The 22,206-nt window shown below is 34.7% G+C and overlaps 1 protein-coding gene and 1 long non-coding RNA gene across 3 annotated transcripts in view; one reads left to right on the top strand and one right to left on the bottom strand.

Annotated features, from left to right (window-relative positions):
* The window catches only part of LOC149803355 (uncharacterized), a 45,097-nt gene extending 33,810 nt beyond the window's left edge, over nt 1-11,287 (top strand). For both annotated transcript variants that reach the window (XM_089953056.1, XM_089953055.1), the window contains exons 4-5: nt 6,874-6,950; nt 9,251-11,287. In XM_089953056.1, the coding sequence (XP_089809182.1) occupies nt 6,874-6,950; nt 9,251-9,357 (184 nt within the window). In that variant the 3' untranslated portion in view covers nt 9,358-11,287. The remainder of the gene's footprint in view (nt 1-6,873; nt 6,951-9,250) is intronic.
* A 1,288-nt stretch (nt 11,288-12,575) lies between these two features.
* Nucleotides 12,576-14,812, bottom strand: LOC149803354 (uncharacterized). Its single transcript, XR_016420207.1, has 3 exons — nt 14,484-14,812; nt 13,823-13,994; nt 12,576-13,051 (listed from the first exon to the last, which is right to left on the bottom strand). It is a non-coding gene; the product is annotated as an uncharacterized LOC149803354 (long non-coding RNA).
* Between the last annotated feature and the right edge of the window lie 7,394 nt (nt 14,813-22,206).

Genomic DNA, 22,206 nt, shown 5'->3' with positions numbered 1-22,206 from the left:
TTAATTGTGTTGGTGATAATGTTAAAATCTTTTGTTGAAGTGTCTGCATGTTATATAACATACATGAAGCCAGTGTTTACAGACAATAGATGATGTGATGCAGAAACCTTGCAATCATCTTCAGGGCTGAGCAAATCCCATAGCCCGACATCCAGGACTAGTCATTTTTGAAGTCAGACAAGTAAAATTTTCCAAGTCGCTAGTCCAGGACAAGTGCTTTTTGAAAAAGTCGGGCTTGTCCTTATTTTCGTTCTTTAATCACTATATCTGCCTCTATTTGGCCAGTCATGCCCTCTGGGCATACTGAATACTTGATTCTACCCCTCTTCATGTATACATTTACATCCTGTTACCGCATATTGGGCTAAGCGACCAAATTATCGGCAAATCAAAACACGTCAAACAAAAGAAAGCCAGTATGATCAGTTAGCAGTGTTGTAAGCGGTTTTGTTGCAATGAGTTTACTCAATCTAGATCATAACAAGCGGCTTACTATGATTTTAATCTAACGAGTCAGTGGAATTAAATTAATGAAAGGTACTTTACCGACATCAGTGTTGGTTTCCTTTATGAACTGATTAAATGACAGTAATGATTCTTTAATTTATAATTGAATATACAGATGATTAACTTCCACGTGTGATATTGTGTTTGAAGCAAAACAATTATGCTAATTAATGAGCTGTTTCAGTTCGTATTTAAAAGATAAAATTGAAGTTATGATCACTTTAGAAAGTAGTTTTCAAGCAAGCTGTTAGTTACTCTCTGGATAAAATGAGTTTGCTAAATTATTTTCGCAAGGAAGGTAATAACGGCGATTCGGCGAAGGTAAATTTGTTTGAAAATGGAGGGATAGAACGTAAGACGGATACTGAGTGTGCGGTAGCTATTTCTGAGTGTGAACGAGGATTTAGTTCAAGACTTCTTTAAGGAATTCCTTAAAACAAAAGAGTTTACAAATGCTAATGAACATTTCTGCAAATGGACCAGAGCTTGATGACTTTAACGCAGACACAGCTATCAACTGCTGGCTTAGTGCTGGTGCAGGTGGCAGAAATATACATGGACATATTTTCAAATCCATCAGCTAAAACATATATATATATACATGAACCTGAAGAAGCCAAATGTATAACAACCAATGTTTTTGAAAAATTAAATTCTTTTAAGAAATAATTATGTTGTATAGTTTTTTCTTCTTTGGATTAAATACATACGTCTCATCAAATCTCGGCAAGTGATTACCATTTTGGGACCAGTGAAAAGTAAGGTGGGACTAGTGAAGAGTAAGGTGGGACTAGTGAAGAGAAAGGTGGGACTAGTGAATTTTCTGAAACCACTTGTCCTGGACTAGTGGCTAAAAAAAAATTTGCTCAGCCCTGATCTTGGGTTAAACAGGGCAGATATGTAGTGATGTTAATAGTACATATTTTAATACACGCGACATCCATATGTATACAGATACACCTTGATACCATATCTGGTACAAACTGATACTGTATCTAGTACACATTGATACCATATCTGGTACAAATTGATACTGTATCTAGTACACATTGATACCATATCGGGTACAAATTGATACTGTATCTAGTACACATTGATACTCTATCTGGTACAAATTGATACTGTATCTAGGACACATTGATACCATATCTGGTACAAATTGATACTGTATCTAGTACACATTGATACCATATCTGGTACAAATTGATACTGTATCTAGTACAAATTGATACTGTATCTAGTACACATTGATGCAATATCTGGTACAAATTGATACTGTATCTAATACACATTGATACCTTATCTGGTACAAATTGATACTGTATCTAGTAAACATTGTTTCCTGGATGCACACTTTGAGTTGCTGTGCATATCTATGACACAAAGGATTCACATGTAGCTTCCTATAATCCTCTGGACTCTAATGCGATATTTTGTTCAGTTCTACTACGATATATTTTATGCCTGATGAAGAGGACTAACAGTTATAAAAAAAAGAAGCTTTCTGTTTGCTCCAAATTTAAATAGATCAAATTATAACTTAGGTAAGCTTTTTCTATCTGCATTACACAAAGATTTGAAACAACTATTAACTCAAGAGTATAGACTGTAATAAATAATATCAGAATTTCTTCTGATATAAAATAAAAATATGTTTAGCTCACCTGGTCACACGATCAAGTGACCTTATGGCCTTTCATCTGTCATGTATCCATCATCTGGTGTCTGTCAAGGTTGCTGTTTTTGATTTCTCAAACACTAAGAACAGTTTCAACCAAAACAGTACAGAATATCATGACGTTAAGGTATTTTAGATTTCTACAAATGATGTTGATCCACTGTCAGATATGGCCAATACTAGAAATCAAAGTTTATTAAATACAGCTTCTTAAGCTCTAACATCACTGAAAAGATTTGGATTACATTCAACTTAAAGCACCATCATGAGGACAGTTTTACATACAAGATGCTTATCTACCATCAAATATTGCTGCCATTATCAAAAATAGAAAACCTGCCATTTGGTTGACAACAGTTGCTATTTTCAGAATTCTTTTCAAAATCTTCCTGACCAATTTCAGTCAAACATGGCACATAACATCCTGGCATAAAGGCCTTAAAAATTTGTATAAATGATGCCACAGTTGTCTTCAAGTATGGCCATTGTTACTAAAAATAGATAAACCTTTTGATTAATTCTCCAACAAACACTAGACAGAATTTGTCAAAATTTGACAGCATACTGTCATGAAGACATAAAATTGTAAAAATACAGATCTGCCCTCAAATATGACCTTCTACATTTGCATAAATAATGTTAATCAGCTGTTAATTAAATTAGAAAAATCTTCAATACCTTCTTCTAAATTCTAAGTCACATCTTTAATAAATTCAACCAAATTTGACAGAAGGTGTCCTTGACTGAATGCTTTTCAGGTTTATACAATAGATGCTGTTCTGCCATAAATTAAAGGTAGAAAATATTTACATTTATACAACTTTATCTGTATGAAATTCGTGCTGAAGAGAATTGGACCAACTTTAGCACAAAGCATCCTGACATAGGGGCCTTTCATTACTGGACAAATGACTTCGATGTGTGATGTATATCTTGAGCAAAATCTAGAAGAACCTTAATACATTTATTTTTGTAGCATCAAATCAACACTGGAGCAGTTTCAACAAAAACCAACCTTGAATAACATTTCTTGGCATAATGTTTTTGCATTTAGTTAATAAACAGATGTCAATAAGATGAACAATCTTAGACCCACTTGGTCCTGTTGCTATCCGTTATAAAAAAAAAAAATTGTGCAATTGGAACTTTATCAGATCGATAGATGCCATTTATTTTATATATTTATACAACATTTGTGAAGATAAAAGAAGAAATCTTGATTGACAGCCTTTTACAATTAGTATGAATATTTAAGAAATAAAAGACAAAAAAATTATATTTCTGCAATTCAAAATCCAGCTGCTAAGAACTTAGGAAACAAGAAAGTAAGTAAATGGTTATTTTGTGTAGTAAGCCTCATTCAGAATTCCTCAAGGAAGAATGTATGACAGTATCTGTAGCAGGGATGAAACAGTGCTCATGTCTTTGAGCTTTGAGGCATCATTGTTTGTTCAGGGTGAATGTTTATGAATTGTGACACCTTCCAGTCTAATAGATGACTTAGTTGCATGCAAGTCACACAGTCCATTATTACTTAGAAAAAAGAAATACAGTTACAAGCATGTCAAACAGAATTGTTGGTTTGAACTTCATTTCAACTTGGGGATGTCATTGGTTCAGTAAAATTTCTCATGGAAATATTTTATCCATTTTGTTTACCCCCACCTAGGTCATCTTTCATTTTAAAAAAATTTATTATCATTTGGGGAAGAGACCTCATATGAATTCGAATATAATACAATTGTGGCGTGGCTTCTGAAATTTTAAATACATGTACATATATTTTTATCAGACTGGGAATTTTTTTTTTAATTACAAGAAATAGTGTGCAAAACATATATTATCATTTTGGGGAAGAGTTCGCATATGAATTTTAATATATGATTGTGGCATAGCTTCTGAATTCAACAATTTCACCAGGTTCTTGAAGTGTTATGCCAAAAAAAACATCAGAAATGTTACTTATTACTGATCCATGAGTAAAGCCAGTAATTTGTTTTTATAATTGTCTTCAATTAATTCTGTATACATGTACAATCATTGCTCAAACAATAGCCAACATGAGTTTCTTCTTTAACTGCATACACAACCAAGCAGCAGACAATGCGGTGGTTGATAAAAAAGATTCTCACAATTTAATAAACGTCAAAAAACGAAAGCCGCCAACACATTTGTGAAGCTTGGTGGTGATATTAGACTTAATCAGTTGACCAGTAAATAATGTCCACTATATTAGCTGGAAATTGAAAAGTATGAAATTGTACATGCATTCAGCTTATTTTTTTTTTATAAAAGTGACTCGTGACCATTGCAGGCCTACTGCACTTAGTTTTCAGGTTTTACATGTGTATGTTGTTTGCTTATGAACTCGTTATTAATTTCCTATTTTTAAAAAATATTTTAAAACGCAAGTCATTTTCTGCACTTTGCACATTGATTAGTATGGTAGCTTTCCCATGTTTCTTTCGATATTCACAAAATCTGAAGTAAAAGTTACATGTGTTGATTGTTAATTATTCTTGCTATAGTTGTTAAAGCGAAAAGGCGAACAAGCGTTAATTATAGGAAATTTACGATTGTACATGGAAACGCATATGAGAAAATGTTAGCAGCATGAAATTTGTACAGACACCGTTCACAGACCCTGGAACGTAATGAACCGTACACATGATTCGTGTTTCTTAACCCAATTTTGCTGTTAATTTTTCCCATTGAATTCAGACACATAATGATCTGTGACAAAATTATTGAATAGTTTAAATATGTATGCAATTTTTGCAATGGAATTACATGTATTATGGATTAATTGCAAGCCCCGATGGTACAATATCAGATGACAAGTAAACAGTGCTAATACTCTTTTCATGCTATATATTAGACATTGAATTCGGACACAATGATCTGGGATAAAATTATTGAATATTGCAAATCTGTGTGCAATTTTTCAATGGAATTAACATGCATTATGGATGAACTGCATGCCATGATGGCACAACAGTACACAGCTTTGATACCCTATTCATCATATACATTAGACATGAATACACGTATATGTGTCAGTGAGTTGTTCTCTGAAAAAATTAAAATACTGTAAAACCCCGCATTAACACGATCCAGTTTTTCGGACCCCAATTATCGCATTATAGCGGGGTTCCACTGTAAATGCTTTTTAAAGCACTGAAGCCTGAATAAGCCTGATAACCCTGGATCTGGTTGTCTGGCTGGGTGCAAACTTTGACAAACTTGGTTGCCTAAATAACAATTTGGGTGTCCTGGGCAGATAGGTATCATATTTTTCCACCCCTGCTCTCATAGCTGCCAACCCTCACGAATTTGGTGTGAATTTCACGACTTTTTCAGCGATTCACGCCATAAGCCAAAAATTTACGAATTTTCCAATCCTCAATTATTTTAAATCTTTAATAAAATAACTGATTTCCCAGTTAAGCGCTAGTTGTGATATTCGCAGTTGCTGAAACGGTCTGGTACTGTTGGTCACGATATTAGTAGATCTACAGCCGATTAGTACAGTTGGCCCGGTAGCAAGCATTTTAGCTTATTTTAATCTATCTGTATAAGAGTAGTTTTACAAATGCTTTTGAGAGAAACTGGGGCCTAACCGGAAATTTGCTCCGCGCATGCGTCAAAACACTGATTTGAGTTACCGTTCAGCATCGCATGTAAGATCTTGAAAATATCTTCACCACCAAGGAAAAAGAAATGTATTACTCAAAAAGTGAAGTTTAATTTGGAATATATCAAAAATTGGCAGTGCATTCTGCCATTAAACATTGATATTCATTCGTGCTTTTTGCACTCAGTGTGCCATCGCAGAGACGATGTGAGGAAGACTGTCGGTTGCAAAAAACACGTAGAAGTTGGGAAAATTAAGAATCGCAGATTTCAGCTCTGGAATATGTTAAACCACTGGCGGAAGACCTGCAGGCTACCAATGCTGAAGTATTATTTATGAGTTTTCTTGTCGAACACAATCTACCTTTATCAGCTGGAGACCATGCTAAACATTTGTTCTGACAAATGTTCCCGGACTCGAAAATCGCTTCCAAATTTTCCTGTGAAAGAACCAAAATTGCTGCAGCTCCTGTGCATTCCTCACAGCAACAGTGACAGCAAAAGAGCATTTTCTTTAGTGAGGAAAAATAAGACAGACTTTAGGGCCTTCTTAGCTGCAGAAAATTTGTCAGCAATTTTAGTCCCCAAGATCAACCAGCAGGCAAGAAGTCGAAACTGTTTAGAAAACAAATTTACGATCAAGCAGTTGAAGAAGTTCAAGTCTGCTACAGTATCATGTCTTGATAAATAAATATTTCTGCATATATGTAGTGTTTTATTTTTATTTTGCGAACTTGATATAGTGTAGTATTGACTGTCAGAGTGGATAGAGTTATTGTCATGGTATTTTTCATTAATCCAAATTCACGACTTTTTATCCCTATTTTCACTAATTGTGAGCCTGGAAGGTTGGCAGCTATGTGCTCTTTCTACATATCTTTTGTCTGTTCTGGGTTGTAAAGTAATTTTTCTCTGCTTTGTTCAAGTCATGCATGGCTGCATCATTTAATTTTAATTTATAATAATATACATACTAAGATAAATGCTATATATTGTCCTTGTGTAGAAATTTTTAAATATGTACACTGGTGTAAAACTTTTGAATTTATTTTCAGATACATTGTCAATTTATTCAGCAACTTAACAGGCATAACGTGGCATTTTGACAGTTCTGAAGACAAATTAGAAGGCTGTATCCTTTTAGATGTTTGTTGTTGATGAAATCGTTACAATGAGCAAAGCATTGTTGGAATGAACATGCAGACAATTTATTGCTCCTTTCTTGCTTCCATGAAAGGCAGTGTAGTAGACTTGTTACCCATGATTTGTAAAAAGTATAAGCTTGATATGGGCATCCATTTTCCTTCAAAATCATGCAAGTCACAATATTTTAATAATATGACATTTTGGTGACACTTTTTTTTAAGTATCCAAGTGTTAGAGAGAAACAGTTGTTTCTTGATGTACAAAAAAGATAGATTTTAGCACTTAGAGGAGAAGGGCTCATGTGATGGTTAGGTATAGTGTATTTGGTTTGGTGTTTTACAGCACAGCATCACAAGTAGGTTATTTAGTGTCCATGCATTTGTAGTAAAGTGCCTTGCCCAAGGACAGATCATATCATCTGATCCAAGGGTAGAATTCAGACCTGCATTTTTTGTTGTTGTCAAGAGATTGGCATTCTTCAATAATACCCTCCTATATTCAGAAAATCACCTACCCTGATTTTCAGTTCTAGAATAGACCCTCACTGGGAGGATTGCTGCTTGAAAATCTTGTTATCACTACTTCTTATAATTGGTCATAATATAGCATGGGCTTTTCACTGAAAGACTTCTAATGATGTCTAGTTGGTTGTCTTTGAAAGTGGTGCCGATTAGACATCCAGTATTGCTGCATCTGGGCCATAACAAATAACTTGTTATCCCTACTTTCTGGAATGAATTGTATTATTAGCATGAGGCTTTCTGATCTCTGCTTAGTCCCAAATTCAAATGGTTCTCTCAGATATCAAGTTTGGTGACCATCTTGAAAACCTAAGTTCCAAGGCAGCTAGAAGTAAAATGCCTAAAGTGCCATGCCCAAGGACACACTTTGATAGCTGACCCATTCTGATCCAGTGGTAGGATTTGAACCCACATCATTTGAATAACAAGCCTGGTACACTAACTACCAAGTCACAATGGCTTCTATCCAGGAATTATCAAATTATACATAACTGCTAACAGTGAGTGATTTTTAACTGCAATAATGTTGACATAAGAAAAAAAGATATTGTTTACCATACATACTCACTCGCTTATAAGACAAGTCCAACTGCAAACTACACAGACCCAGATCTGCTGTCGCATAATGTGCCAGCAGCTCTGGGTCTGTGCAGTTTGTTAGGCATAATCAGTAAAACAACATAGACCCTGATCTGCAGGCTTATATTGTTAGGGCAGATCTGGATGTTTGTTGTTTGCAGTTTGACTAGACTTATAAGTGAGTATATATGGTAAATAATACCCACATGTCTATTAGCCTTGTACACTGGCTGTTCATTTGTAACTGTGTTTTCTTCAGGATATGGAATTTTGCAGATCCCCACTAAATTTAATGAATTCCTTCCCCGCCCTTAAAAAATGGATGAAGATAACCTACAATTGATGGGTGTGAGTGTAACAAAAACTGTAACATTCATAAATATTAACACAGCTTACTTTGATCACATAAGTAATTGGCTTTTGTATCAAATGCCATAATCAACTGCAGAGTGTTGTTTTACAGTTGGGTACTTGGTGAGGTTGTTAAATGGTGGACATGCAGTTTTCAGTATTCAGTGGTAATGTCTCTGCTGTTACAGGCAGTTCTGATGCTGCTTCATAGTGCAATTGTCGTAACACATGATCATTTTTGTTCTGCCATTCATGAAGATAAACAGCAGGTTTTATCTTAATTCATTAAAACTTATATTGACTTTAATCCTGCATTCTGAATTTTTAAAGTACAGATGCACCCCAAGATTTCACTTTTCAATTAACTTAAGTTTTCAAGTATCACTGGGTCTAATTATCCTTGGGATGTAAAGCAGGTGAGCTAATTAGCAAAACAAGATGTCAAATATGTATTTTTATAATGTGCATTGGAAAAGATCAGATGCTGCAATAATATCATATTTTACTTGGTGACTAGAACAAACTTTGGTTTTATCATTTGATTAACTGAAAGAAAATAATTTGCACAAAATGTTGAAATTGTCTTAAAGCTGTTATTATCTTTCTTGTTTTAAATAAATTGTCAACATAGAAAGGTTCATTAAATTTAATATATCTAACATCTATATCTACTTTTATATCCTTGTTAATGAGGATTCTCATGATTGGTTTATAAAGCAAAAATATCTTTATGGCTTTTTGAAAAGATTATTTAAACCAATTGTACTTAAAGCTTGTGGAAGTGCTTATTACCTTTTTGAATAACTCTTATGTTTTGTTCCTTAATCTGTATCAGTCACCTGCAGCAAGTCTGATGTCAAGCCCTTCTCTTTGGATAGTACCAGAGTTTCTCCATTCTTCATAAGCAACTACCTTTGGGACATGATTGAGGAGGACTGGTGAAAAAAACGTTGCTCAGAAGAAAATGAAAAACATGTTCATTAAAAGAAATGTTGAGCCATCACAGATTTGGACAATCCTGGAGAACCATGAAACAATTCCTGGCGTAGTGCTCTCGCTGGACAAATTAGCTTCTTCTTTGATTTTCCTGCTTGCGGTTTTTCCAAATAAGCTCTATTTCTCGTATCAGAAAGATTTTTTTCCTTCAAACCTATAATCCAACATTTGCAAATCATTTAAAAACATAGCAAAAGGTATGTGGTTTTCAAGGTCTGGCAAAGGAAGAAATTTGGCAAAATCTTTTAATTTCATGAAAATTAATTATGGAATTTAACAGTTACTGAACATTTTTGGTCTTTCTTTGAAATAATAGCTATTAAAACTAATGTAAGTACAATAACAATTTGATAAATCTGTAATCAGTTACTTGAAAACTTGATATAATTTCAGTGACTGCTCAGTCCTGTGGTAAAGCCTCTTGTTGCATTCAACCTGAAAACTCTGAATAACAGAAAATTCATGATACTCCATTTAATCTGTCAGTGTCATCTTCAGTTGGCTGATCACTCCATTGTTATTGTAAAACTTTGAATTAACCTGCAACATTGCATATTTACATATAGCATTTGTTGTTTGGGTAATTGCTTAAGGTAAACTGTCAGCTCTTGCCTCATTTTTTTTAAAGGGGGAAAATGTACTGATGAGTGTATTCAGTGTATTCATCAGAAATTTTTAAGAGAACTCATTTTACCTTGAATTTGCCTTGGTATATCAAATTTGACCTGTTAAACAGTTTATATCAGTGTTTACTACCTAAAAATAGTTTGGGAATCAAGATAGCAGTGAGCTATTTCTGCATATTATTTATAAAGCAAAAAATCAGATTCAGCTTTCAAACTGCTTATTTCTGTTAGATAGGTGGATCGTAATTATTGTGAGTAACAAAAACAATACACTCAAGGTTTATCCCAGACCTTCCAAACCTCCCGTTTTTTTTGGCAAGAGACTGTATCAGAAAAAAAAGAAGAAGAAAAAGTTGTTTCATCAAAAGAAAAAACAATTTGAAACTCTCCAGCAAGTAAGACCAGAAATACATAGAGTTCTTTAAAAGCATGTTAAAGTTGTTGCAAAATTGAATCCTTTTGTTCGCTGACCTATTAAAGGAAAGGGCAATTCAGATGAAATTGAAAAGTAAATTTTTTTATTTCCAAGCTTTGTATCGCATGGCTTTTCCATGATTGACCCATGGAAGTGTTTTGTATACAGCATTTTGTAAGATGTGTGATTCAAATTTCAGTGTTGCCAGTTGAAATCCTCCCAGAAATATTTGAAATCTCCCAAAATTTTTTTCAGAATCTCCATTAATTAGTATCACTGGATTGGCAGTTCTGTCATAATAGTATATCTGAAAAATAATCATCAGGGCCTGAAATTTTAATTCCTGTCTCACAGGTGCTGGACAGGTAGGATTCTATGCTGCCAAGGTTTTCTTAAGCTGAAGACTGGTTGAGCAACTATCTCTGACATGGGAATTGAAAATAAACAAGTCTTGCTAAAAGTTAAGTAAATTAATGCATATTAAAACTTTGCATTATTGGTCATGCATACATTTTTTATAAAAATTTTAACACAATACAAAGAACACAGGGCCAGTTTTAATCAATCTGGAAAATGCGTTGAGAACATTTTCACCAATATACAGGATGATAAGTGTTATCATAGCTGACTGCAGTTCTTGCATTTAAAGTAATTCTGAAATTCATGGACATGTGAAGCTTATGGACAGGTTAAATGTTACCTTAGCTAATTTTAGTTCATATGCTATTACATGTACACCTGGTCTTCACTTTGAATGTTTTATGTATATGTATTGCTATGTAGAAAAAATATTTTAACAATAACTATGAACACAGAATAAAATACATGAACAGTAGTTGTGGGTATTCTTTCTTGAGCCCTGTTGAATTTTGACTTTGGAAACTGATCATCTTACACATGTGTTATGAAAGCCCACCTGTCTTGAGCGATCACATTTTTTTGGTAAGAAGGGGTGGTCTTTCAAGACAGGTTTAATGTATGTGCACCTTTTTTGTCTTAAATATTTAGAATTAAGAATTTACTTTCTGGCTTGACCATAGCAGCCATCATATCAGAATGGGGTTTTTCACCATAAATCTCTTGTTAGTCCTAAATTAAAATGATGCTGTTTTGAACCTTAATGTGGCCATCATGGTTGCCATTTTGAAAATGTTCTCATCATTATTCCTGAGCCCTCTTTAATTTGGGAAGACATTTTGAAATAAGGTTTTCATCTGAAGAGTTCTCAAGGTGTCTAGTTGGTCCTAAATGAAAATGATCTAAACTGACCCTCTTTCTGGCCAATATGGTGGCCATCTTGAAAATATTGTTATCTCTCCTCAGAAATGGATGGCATATCAACATAGCATTTTCACTAAAAGACTTCTAATGATGTCTAGTTTGTCCTAAATGAAAATGGCACCAATCTGACATCCAATATGGCCACCACAGCAGCAAATTTGTACATCTTTTCATTGCAAAGACCAACTTGGTATTCCATGCATTTGTTGGTTCCCAGTAATATAAATTTTATTAGATGGTTAAGTTGTGTTGCTCTTGTCTTGAGGTGATGCTGCTTTCATCAGCACTTCAAATCGGAGGTCAGCAGCCACTGAATATGCAGATGTTTTGTTCTACCGGATTAATACCCAAAAGTGAGAATTCTAAAGGATTTACTGCTATGGTTCAGTAGAAAAGGGATTATATTTACTAATCAAAGGTCAGTTGAATTTAATTTGTTAAATTAGTAGTGAGTGACCTGATAATCCACATGAATAACAATCAGACCTTCCAGAATGGTTCATGTCTTCGTGTTTGTTTTCTGTCACCAGTTATTTTATTTAAAATAAGGCAGAGAACAACTTGTTGGTCAGGACACTCACCATGATGGTAAACTTTTGCATATGATAAGGGTGCCCATAGATTGTTCGAGACAGTTGTAGAGTTGCCAATCTCTTTGAGATATATATATATGTCTCTGCTGCTAATGATGAATAATATTTTCATTGCTGATGGGAGTTTTCCACTTTAAATATTTTTGTAGTACCATTGTATCTGCTTGAAATACTTGGCTATGAAATGTTTATTGGTGTGATCTTGATGTTCTCATTGACAGTTATTGTTTGTCTGATAGTAACTGAAGACTCATTCGAATATTTAGCTTGTTATGTGCTATGTACATGTTGACATACTGCATCCACACTCCACTGCTATACCCTTTCATGAAATGTGGGAAACACATCACCTTCATATACATTGTTAACAAACACTTTTTAACCAAAAATTTCGAATAAACATTCAGCTGCTTGTTTAGCTTGTTTCAGTCCTTTCCCAGGATGGTCCTGGCTTTTAAAATGTTGTTGCCAAAAAAAATCACCAACCTCAATATCTTGTCGCCAATTTTCAAAAAATGTCACCAGAGCAAATAGTGAATATTTTTCCACGTCTATTAATGTAATGAGCAGTGAAAATTGAAAAAGATGGGATACATATTACTTTATTGACAACAAGCAATACAGCCATAATATTACAAAATAAATCAATGCATGACTGTTTTGCGCTACTTCCATGGTCTTTGCATCCCACATCACCATTAGTGCATAGGTATGACTGTTGTCACCTGAAATAAATGCATTATCAAATGTAAAATATCTACTTTCCTTACATTTAGTCTCTCTCATTTTTTCAATAGAAACATCAAGTATTAAGCAAATCTATATTATGTATATTATTTTTCAAATAATAGTTTTGTAAGGAACTTTAGTTAATGACATTTTAATACTAAAACCCTATGATCGTACTTTGCAACGTAAGATAACTGACGTATAATGCGACCGTCAGTTTCATGGCATTCAGGAATTAAATGCCCCACTCCCCCCTTATGGCTCGCTTCACAAAGTACATCAGTCAACCAGGAGCTCTGAAACTTATTTTTGCCGTACTTTACATGCTTTGCTTGTAATGAATTGCTTCCTAAATCCCAAGAATGACGCTGAATGCTGTAGATTGTTTCTAGACAAGCAAACTTGGATCTCCATTCCCACCAATGAAACTTACATGACTCAACACCTGGCATTAATGTACTATATATATATAAGCATTGATTACCATCATTAAATTAAAAGAAGGAATGAAGAAACATATCACAGAGCATATGTGCCCCACAAAACCTATTTTGGAATAAATATGTTATTTAGTAAGCAGTGTTATATGCATATATGAGTGAACAATAATGAAATAAGGTGGGATATAAGATGTGGGAAATAGTTATCACATGCTTGAGACCACATTTGAACTGTTAGTATAAATTCACACCCATTGTAGGCATTGTTAATTACAACGAACAAGGGCATTGTTTATTTGTCAATCAATTGCTAGTGCTTTCACTCACTGTAGAACAGGCGGTTTCTTTGAAGTATATCGAAGAGGCTTGAGTCTAACCTTTTAGCCATTTTGCAGTTTGGGCACAGCTGACCATAATATGAAAAGGGGGCACGGGGGGGGGATACCACACTCTACAGGGAGAAATGGCATCTCACGTGAGAATTTCATGTGTATTGGACCTGAAAAATCGATGAATATTTAGTGAAAACAATGCTTAAATATGCCACAAAAAACTTCCCGACGCTAGGTCCCAATCTGCATGTATCCAGATTCAATCTCCCAACTTTGTTTTTGAAAAGATTTATTTTTTGCATGACACGCTAGAATAACTACGGTGTTAACTAAATTAATTCAACGACTATTTGAATTCTTTGGAAATCTTTCTGTACATTTGAAACTTCAACAGAGATGAGGCATTTTTCATTGGACCGTATTCAGATTTCTTGGAACTATTAAATTCAAAGGACTTTTAGGAAATAGGAATTATTCACCATGCTGTAAGTTAATTTTATTCTTTCACTCCTGTATTTTGAGAAATAAATTATTTTCAATTATACAAAACTTGTTTGTTTTGTTATTTCTTGTGTAGTTTTAGTCCCTGGAGTCTTAACACAGGATTGATGGCAAAAGTAAAAGATCAATGAGCAAAATTAACATATGTTACATACCCCGCCTGGATTCATGTTTGGTGACACACTCCTTCTTAAAAATATCACAACCAGTTGTAAATGAATTGATGACTTGTTCCTTGATACATATATCACAGAACATCTGCTTTAAGTTTGTATCATGTCTCAGCCACAGACGCCCAAGTTTCCAGCTGTCGAGAAATTTTTGGGAACTATCGACACAGTTCATCATGATGTGGTGTTGCACTTGAAGCATTACTACCATCACTACATGTAGATGGTGTTGGACTGTTGGTATAATGATAATAATGAGGACTTTGTATAGCGCCTAATCTTTAGAAGCTCTAAGCACTTTACAACATTAGACAACACCTGTAAGATAAAAAACATAATAATATTATTACAAAAACAAACACCATGAAATTAGAAAAACATTAAAAGATAAAAAACATGCTGAGAATATTTCAGGTAGGAAACATTATTACGTCTTTAAGTTTGTTCTTGCAGTCAAAATAAATGAGTTTTGAGAGCTTTCTTGAATGTGATCACTGTGTCTTTGTGTCCAAGTTCAGTGGGCAATTCATTCCACATTGCTGGGCCCAGGTATGCAAAAGAATTCTGTCCATATGACTTTGTTTTCATAGTGGGAATAATGAGTATACAATTGTCAGAAGAGGAGCATAAGGATCTTGCTGGTGTGTACACATGGGTGAGGTCAGATAGGTATGTTGGACTAGAGTCCAACAGTGAAACGTAGCAGAGAGAAAAAAAATTTTGTGTTTGATTCTGGATCGAATGGATAGCCAGTATAGGGTACAGAGCAGCGGGGAGGTGTGCTCTGATCATGGTACTCTAAGTATGATCCGAGCAGCTGTGTTTTGAACTTTTTGAAGTTTCTGGAGTAGATATTGAGATGAACCAGACAGAATTGAGTTACATAAGTCCAGTCTTGAAAGTACTAATGAACACACAAGTGTTTTAGTGGCATCAACTGAAAGATATTTGCGAATTGAGCTGATGCGTCTCAGCTCAAGATATGCAGCCTTGCATATGTTCATGACATGTTGGTGCAATGTGAGAGTACTGTCCAGAGTAACACCTAGGTTTCGTACTGATTGTGTGAATTTAATGTTGGTGTTGCTGATATTTATTGTTTGAGGTAAAGGATGTGAATGAGAAAGTCTGTGTTGTGATCAGAATGTCCTCAGTTGTATAATCATTCATCTGCAGCTTGTTACATGTTATCCATGATTTCACATCAGTAATGCACCTCTCTACACCTTGGATGGTAGCATCAACTTCAGTTGGGTGGATAGATTTGTATATTTGGGTGTCATCAGCGTACAGTTGGTGAGACACTGGATGATGATCTATGACACTGGAGAGCAACTGAGTGTACACAATGAAGAGAACAGGTCCAAGAACAGACCCCTGTGGAACACATCAACATAGATCAACTGGGCTGGAGTGTATTCCATTTGCAGATACAATTTGTGTCTGCTGACCAAGTAGGACTTGAACTACAGTAAGGCTGTATCATGAATGCCAACTACATGCTGGAGACGGTGAAGTAATATGTCATGGTCTGTTTTGTCAAATGCAGCAGACAAATCAAGGAGGGTGAGGACTGTAATCTTTCCGCTATCCAACGCAGAGAGAATGTCATTAACTACTTTTAGAAAAGTGGTTTCAGTACTGTGGCAAGGGCGATTTGCAGATTGTACATTGCTAAAAAGACTATTTGAATTTAGAAGAGATACAAGCTGAGATAGAACAACCTTTTCTAAGATTTTTTATATGAATGGGAGATTAGAAACTGGGCGGTAGTTCTTTAAATCATTATGGTCTAGTGTTGGTTTCTTCAGCAGAAGCTTTACAATGGCAGTTTTGAAAAATGATGGGAATTCCCTGGATGAGAGATAGGTATTAATAACATCAGTTAGTTACGGCAATACTGGATCTAAGCACTCAAGCAGCAGTGATGTTGGAATTGGATCAAGTTCACATGACTTTGGTGCACTCTTCATCACAATTGTACGTACAAAATCCATAGAAACAGGTTCAATGTTGCTAATGGTTGCCGCTCAAATTCTGTATCCCAACTGTATGGTGATGACAAGTCAATTGAAATTGTGGTGTCAAGCTTATCTCTAATGGTTTGTACTTTGTCACAGAAGAAATTTGTAAACGTGTCTGGAAGGTCGACTGGAGAGAAGGTAGTTGGAAGTGGTGTTGATTTGTTCCTTGACATTAGCTTGTTAGTAATCTCGAAGAGCTCTTTGCAGCTGGAACTTTCCATGATCTTAGTAGTGTAGTGGGCTGATTTCGCTGCATGGACTATATTTGTGACATTCTTCTTAGCGACTTCATAGATTTGCTTATGAATAGTGAGTCTGGTGGAAAGCCAGAACCTCTCAGCTTTACGGCGGTCTCTTTTAGCAGTGCAGAGCTGGTCCCTAACACTGATATACCATGGAGAACACTTTTGAATTGATACTCTGCACTTGGTAGCTGGGGCATGTTTGTCAAGCAATGAACGCAGACAGTTATCGAGTTGTTCTGCAGTAGGAGGTAAGCAAGTTGTTAGGTTAGCTTGGATGTTGTGCATTAGTTTGGTTCAATTTATCATACAGAGGTGTCTCTTAGTATCAGATAAAGGTGGAGGGTTAGGGACTGATACGTCAAGATGGCATATAATGCAGAGGTGATCTGATGCAAGGCCATTGGATACCAGGGAGGACCGTAGAATGTTATCATCAGGTCTATGAAGAATCCAGTCTAAAATGTGACCATGTTTATGGGTGGGTTGGTTAACTGACTGTTTGAGGTTGAAAACATTAATGGAATCTATGAGTTTTGATGTATTTGAGTTTCCGGGACAGTCAAAGTGAAAGTTGAAATCTCCAAGAATAATCAGGTTGCGACCTACCGAATTTCCTTAGTCCAGGAGATTCGGAAACTGCTCCAAAAAGAGAGTCAGCCAGCTTGTTTTTTCTACTAGGAGGAGGGCGGTATAGGCAGAAAAAATGGACTGACCTTTGCCCCAGTGTGAGTGTGGTTTGGACTAGTTCAAATGATGTGTGGTCAAAAATGAATGTTGTGATATATTTAAGACGTTTTATCATGGTGTTCTTTGTGATGACAGCAATTCCACCTCCACGAGAATTAAGGGGCGAACGACTTGATGGAGTAACTAGTGGGTGTTAGATCCGCACACTTGGGCTCGTCGCCTGATGTTTTTAGCCATGTTTCTGTCAGGAAAAATATGTCAACATTTTGGTCGTTGATAAAATTAACTATTTCTGTGCGCTTTTCCGGTGGTCCTACTGACTGGGCATTGAATAATGCAATGCATAGAGGTATTTCTTGGATAGTTGACACAAAGGTTGATGAATTAATAGGGATTTGAATTAGGTTATGTAAATTACTTTGTATAACATCAGGTTCAGTGACTATTTTGTCTGATGAATTTGCACTAAATCCAAATGCTGTTAATTTTGTTAACTTACTCTTAGGATGAGACGATGAACACGCAATAGTAAACTTTTGTTTACCCATGATAAAGTTGCACTGTTGACAGTATATAATTCTGATTGAGATTTTTTCCATTTGCTTTGTATTTATACACAGTAATCGGTTTGTCAAAGGTAATCAGTTTTCTCTGAAATTTCAGCAATACTATTTTATTGGTACATTTAATAAAAACAACTGAAGGATTAGCCATCATTCAATTAATTGTAGCTGTTTCTGTTTGCGTCTTCAGATTTTGGTCGATTGTAGGAATAGTCCGATAGCATGACTGAGTGTATCACAGCACACAGTACTCAGGCCAGATGTGAACATAAGTGGATTATGATGTAACAATGCACTGTAAAGATTGGTTTGTCAATACGAACAAAGGATTTATTCATGTAACAGATTCCAGTGCATTGTGCATCCAAGTTTGTGGCTTTCTTTCATGGTCCCTTTGAATGTCTCCACTCCAAATCCATGATTGTATGTACAAATTAAACAGCCAAAAAGGTTGTTGCCCAAAAAATCACCAATGGTATATTTTGTCGCCAATAAGGAAAACAAATCACAATTTGCGACATTGGCGAAGCCCAGGATGATCCCTGGTTTCCCCTTTGTCTGTTGATGTATACATCTTTTACTTATTATTCTTTTTAGCAAGCATCTTATTTATATATTTTACTTTGAAATTCTAACATGGCTTACATTTTTTTTGCATAAATATAATGCCTTGACTTCAAGAATAATTTTACCATTGATTTTATTTTATTTTTAAACCATGCATTATGCATCCCTTGTATTACCTATTGATAAGTCATGCCTGAGGATTTATTTTTGTTGAATTTTTAAAAAAATGTTTTCTATTGATAATATTTTCGAATGAATTGAGTATATTCAGTATCATACCTTGTGTAATCTTCAGGACTCTTTCTTCGATTTCAAATCATCACAACATTCAGTCATTGTTTGGATTTTAAATAACCCAAAATAGCTAAGTCGGAGTTGGAAAAAGAATATTTTAAGACAAATATAGATCCATTTCACAGGAAATGGAGAGTAATAACTAGAATTCAGCACTGATGGTAAATGGATGTACTAAGAGATAACTTGTTGAAACCTGATTGAAAAATAAAAAAAAAAGCAAAGTGAAACCAATCAAAAAAGGTCTTGTTAAATATATAGAACTGCCAAAACTTGCAAAAGTTTCCAAGTCTTTGTCAGATGTCTAATGTACATAGTGACATTGTTGATCAATGTAATCTACACCATGACATTGTTGATCAGTTGTAAATTACAGTGACATTGTTGAGTAGTGTTGTAATTTACAATGTGACATTGTTGATCAGTGTTGTAATTTACCATGACATTGTTGATCAGTGCTGTAGTTTACACTGTGACATTGTTGATCAGTGTTGTAATTTACACTGTGACATTGTTGATCAGTGTTGTAATTTACACTGTGACATTGTTGATCAGTGCTGTAGTTTACACTGTGACATTGTTGATCAGTGTTGTAATTTACACTGTGACATTGTTGATCAGTGTTGTAATTTACACTGTGACATTGTTGATCAGTGCTGTAGTTTACACTGTGACATTGTTGATTGGTGTTGTAATTTACACTGTGACATTGTTGATCAGTGTTGTAATTTACACTGTGACATTGTTGATCAGTGCTGTAGTTTACACTGTGACATTGTTGATCGGTGTTGTAATTTACACTGTGACATTGTTGATTAGTGTTGTAATTTATACTATGACATTGTTGATCCATGTTGTAATTTACACTGTGACACTGTTGATCTAATTTACACCATGACATTGTTGATCAGTGTTGTAATTTACACCATGACATTGCTGATTAGTGCTCTAATTTACACCATGACATTGTTGATAAGTATTGTAATTTACACTGTGACATTGTTGATTAATGTTCTAATTTACACTATGACATTGTTGATCCATGTTGTAATTTACACTGACATTGTTGATCAGTGCTCTCATTTCCATCATGACATTGTTGATCAGTGCTCTAATTTACACTGTGACATTGTTGATCAGTGCTCTAGTTTACACCATGACATTGTTAATCAGTGTTGTAATTTACACCGTGACATTGTTGATCAGTGCTCTAATTTATGCCATGACATTGTTGATCATTGTTGTAATTTACACTGTGACATTGTTAGTCAGTGCTCTAATTTGCATTGTGAATTGTTGATCAGTGTTGTAATTTACATTGTGACATTGTTGATCAGTGTAAATTTACACCATGATATTATTGATCAGTATTGTAATTTACACTGACATTGTTGATCAGTGCTCTAATTTACACCATGACATTGTTGATCAGTGTTGTAATTTATCATGACATTGTTGATCAGTGCTGTAGTTTACACTGTGACATTGTTGATCAGTGTTGTAATTTACACTGTGACATTGTTGATTAGTGTTGTAATTTACACTATGACATTGTTGATCTGTGTTGTAATTTACACTGTGACATTGTTGACCTAATTTACACCATGACATTGTTGATCAGTGTTGTAATTTACACCGTGACATTGTTGATTAGTGCTCTAATTTACACCATGACATTGTTGATAAGTATTGTAATTTACACTGTGACATTGTTGATTAATGTTCTAATTTACACTATGACATTGTTGATCCATGTTGTAATTTACACTGTGACATTGTTGATCAGTGCTCTAATTTACACCAAGACATTGTTGATCAGTGCTCTAATTTACACTGTGACATTGTTGATCGGTGTTGTAATTTGCACCATGACATTGTTGATCAGTGTTGTAATTTACACTGTGACATTGTTGATCAGTGTTGTAATTTGCACCATGACATTGTTGATCAGTGTTGTAATTTACACCATGACATTGTTGATCAGTGTTTTAATTTACACTGTGACATTGTTGACCAGTGTTCTAATTTACACCATGACATTGTTGATCAGTGTTGTAATTTACAGTGAGATTATAGATCAGTGTTGTAATTTACACTGTGACATTGTTGATCAGTGTTGTAATTTACACTGTGGCATTGTTGATTAGTGTTGTAATTTACACTATGACATTGTTGATCCGTGTTGTACTTTACACTATGACATCGTTGATCAGTGCTGTAATTTACAGTGACATTATAGATCAGTGCTCTAATTTACATTGTGTCATTGTTGATCAGTGTTGTAATTTACACTGTGACATTGTTGATCAGTGTTGTAATTTGCACCATGACATTGTTGATCAGTGTTGTAATTTACACTATGACATTGTTGATCCGTGTTGTAATTTGCACCATGACATTGTTGATCAGTGTTGTAATTTACACCATAACATTGTTGATCAGTGTTTTAATTTACACTGTGATGTTGTTGACCAGTGCTCTAATTTACACCATGACATTGTTGATCAGTGTTGTAATTTACACTGTGACATTGTTGATCAATGTTGTAATTTACACTATAACATTGTTGATCAGTGTTGTAATTTACAGTGACGTTATAGATCAGTGCTCTAATTTACATTGTGTCATTGTTGATCAGTGTTGTAATTTACACTGTGACATTGTTGATCAATCTTGTAATTTACACCATGACATTGTTGATAAACAAATTAATCCTGATCAACAACTTGGACATTTTTCAAAATGAATTGAAAGATGACATTTTGGGGGAATTATGTGTTTCTTTAGACCACATTTGCGTCTGTCTGCATTATATGCTATTATGATAAGTTATACATACAGAAAAAAGACAATTTTAAAAAATGTATGAAAGTAGATTAGACAATCTTGTTTACAGTCTCCTCAATAATCACTTTAGCTATTGTGAATAACTTAATATGTCTCTGGTACTCTTTGATCTCTTGACATGATTGAATTGTATTCATGCTAATCTATTTTCACATGCCAATATGTAACCTGTCTTTGTGCACTTCACTGCATATTAACACTGTCATCTTGCACCTCACTTTTCAAACATTTGGAAGTCATGCTGATTTTCATGTCCAGTTAATAGAAGGTTATCAAGAAAAAAACAAAGGATGAAAACATGATTAGAACAGTACCAGACAAGGCAACTTCACAGAAAGAAGGTTGGAAATATGCCTGAGTTAACACAACAATGTCCACAAGGAGTAACAGAGTGCAAAAAAAAAAAATGATTCCATAAATGACATTTAAAGCTGTGAATGCATGAGATAAAAAAAATAAAAAACTATACAAAGTTTTGAAA

This window comes from Sinohyriopsis cumingii, chromosome 3 (assembly GCF_028554795.1).
Source record: "Sinohyriopsis cumingii isolate HCF-2022 chromosome 3, ASM2855479v2, whole genome shotgun sequence".
In the NCBI taxonomy this organism is placed as follows: Eukaryota; Metazoa; Mollusca; class Bivalvia; order Unionida; family Unionidae; genus Sinohyriopsis; species Sinohyriopsis cumingii.
This window is presented reverse-complemented; position numbering and strand designations above follow the sequence as displayed.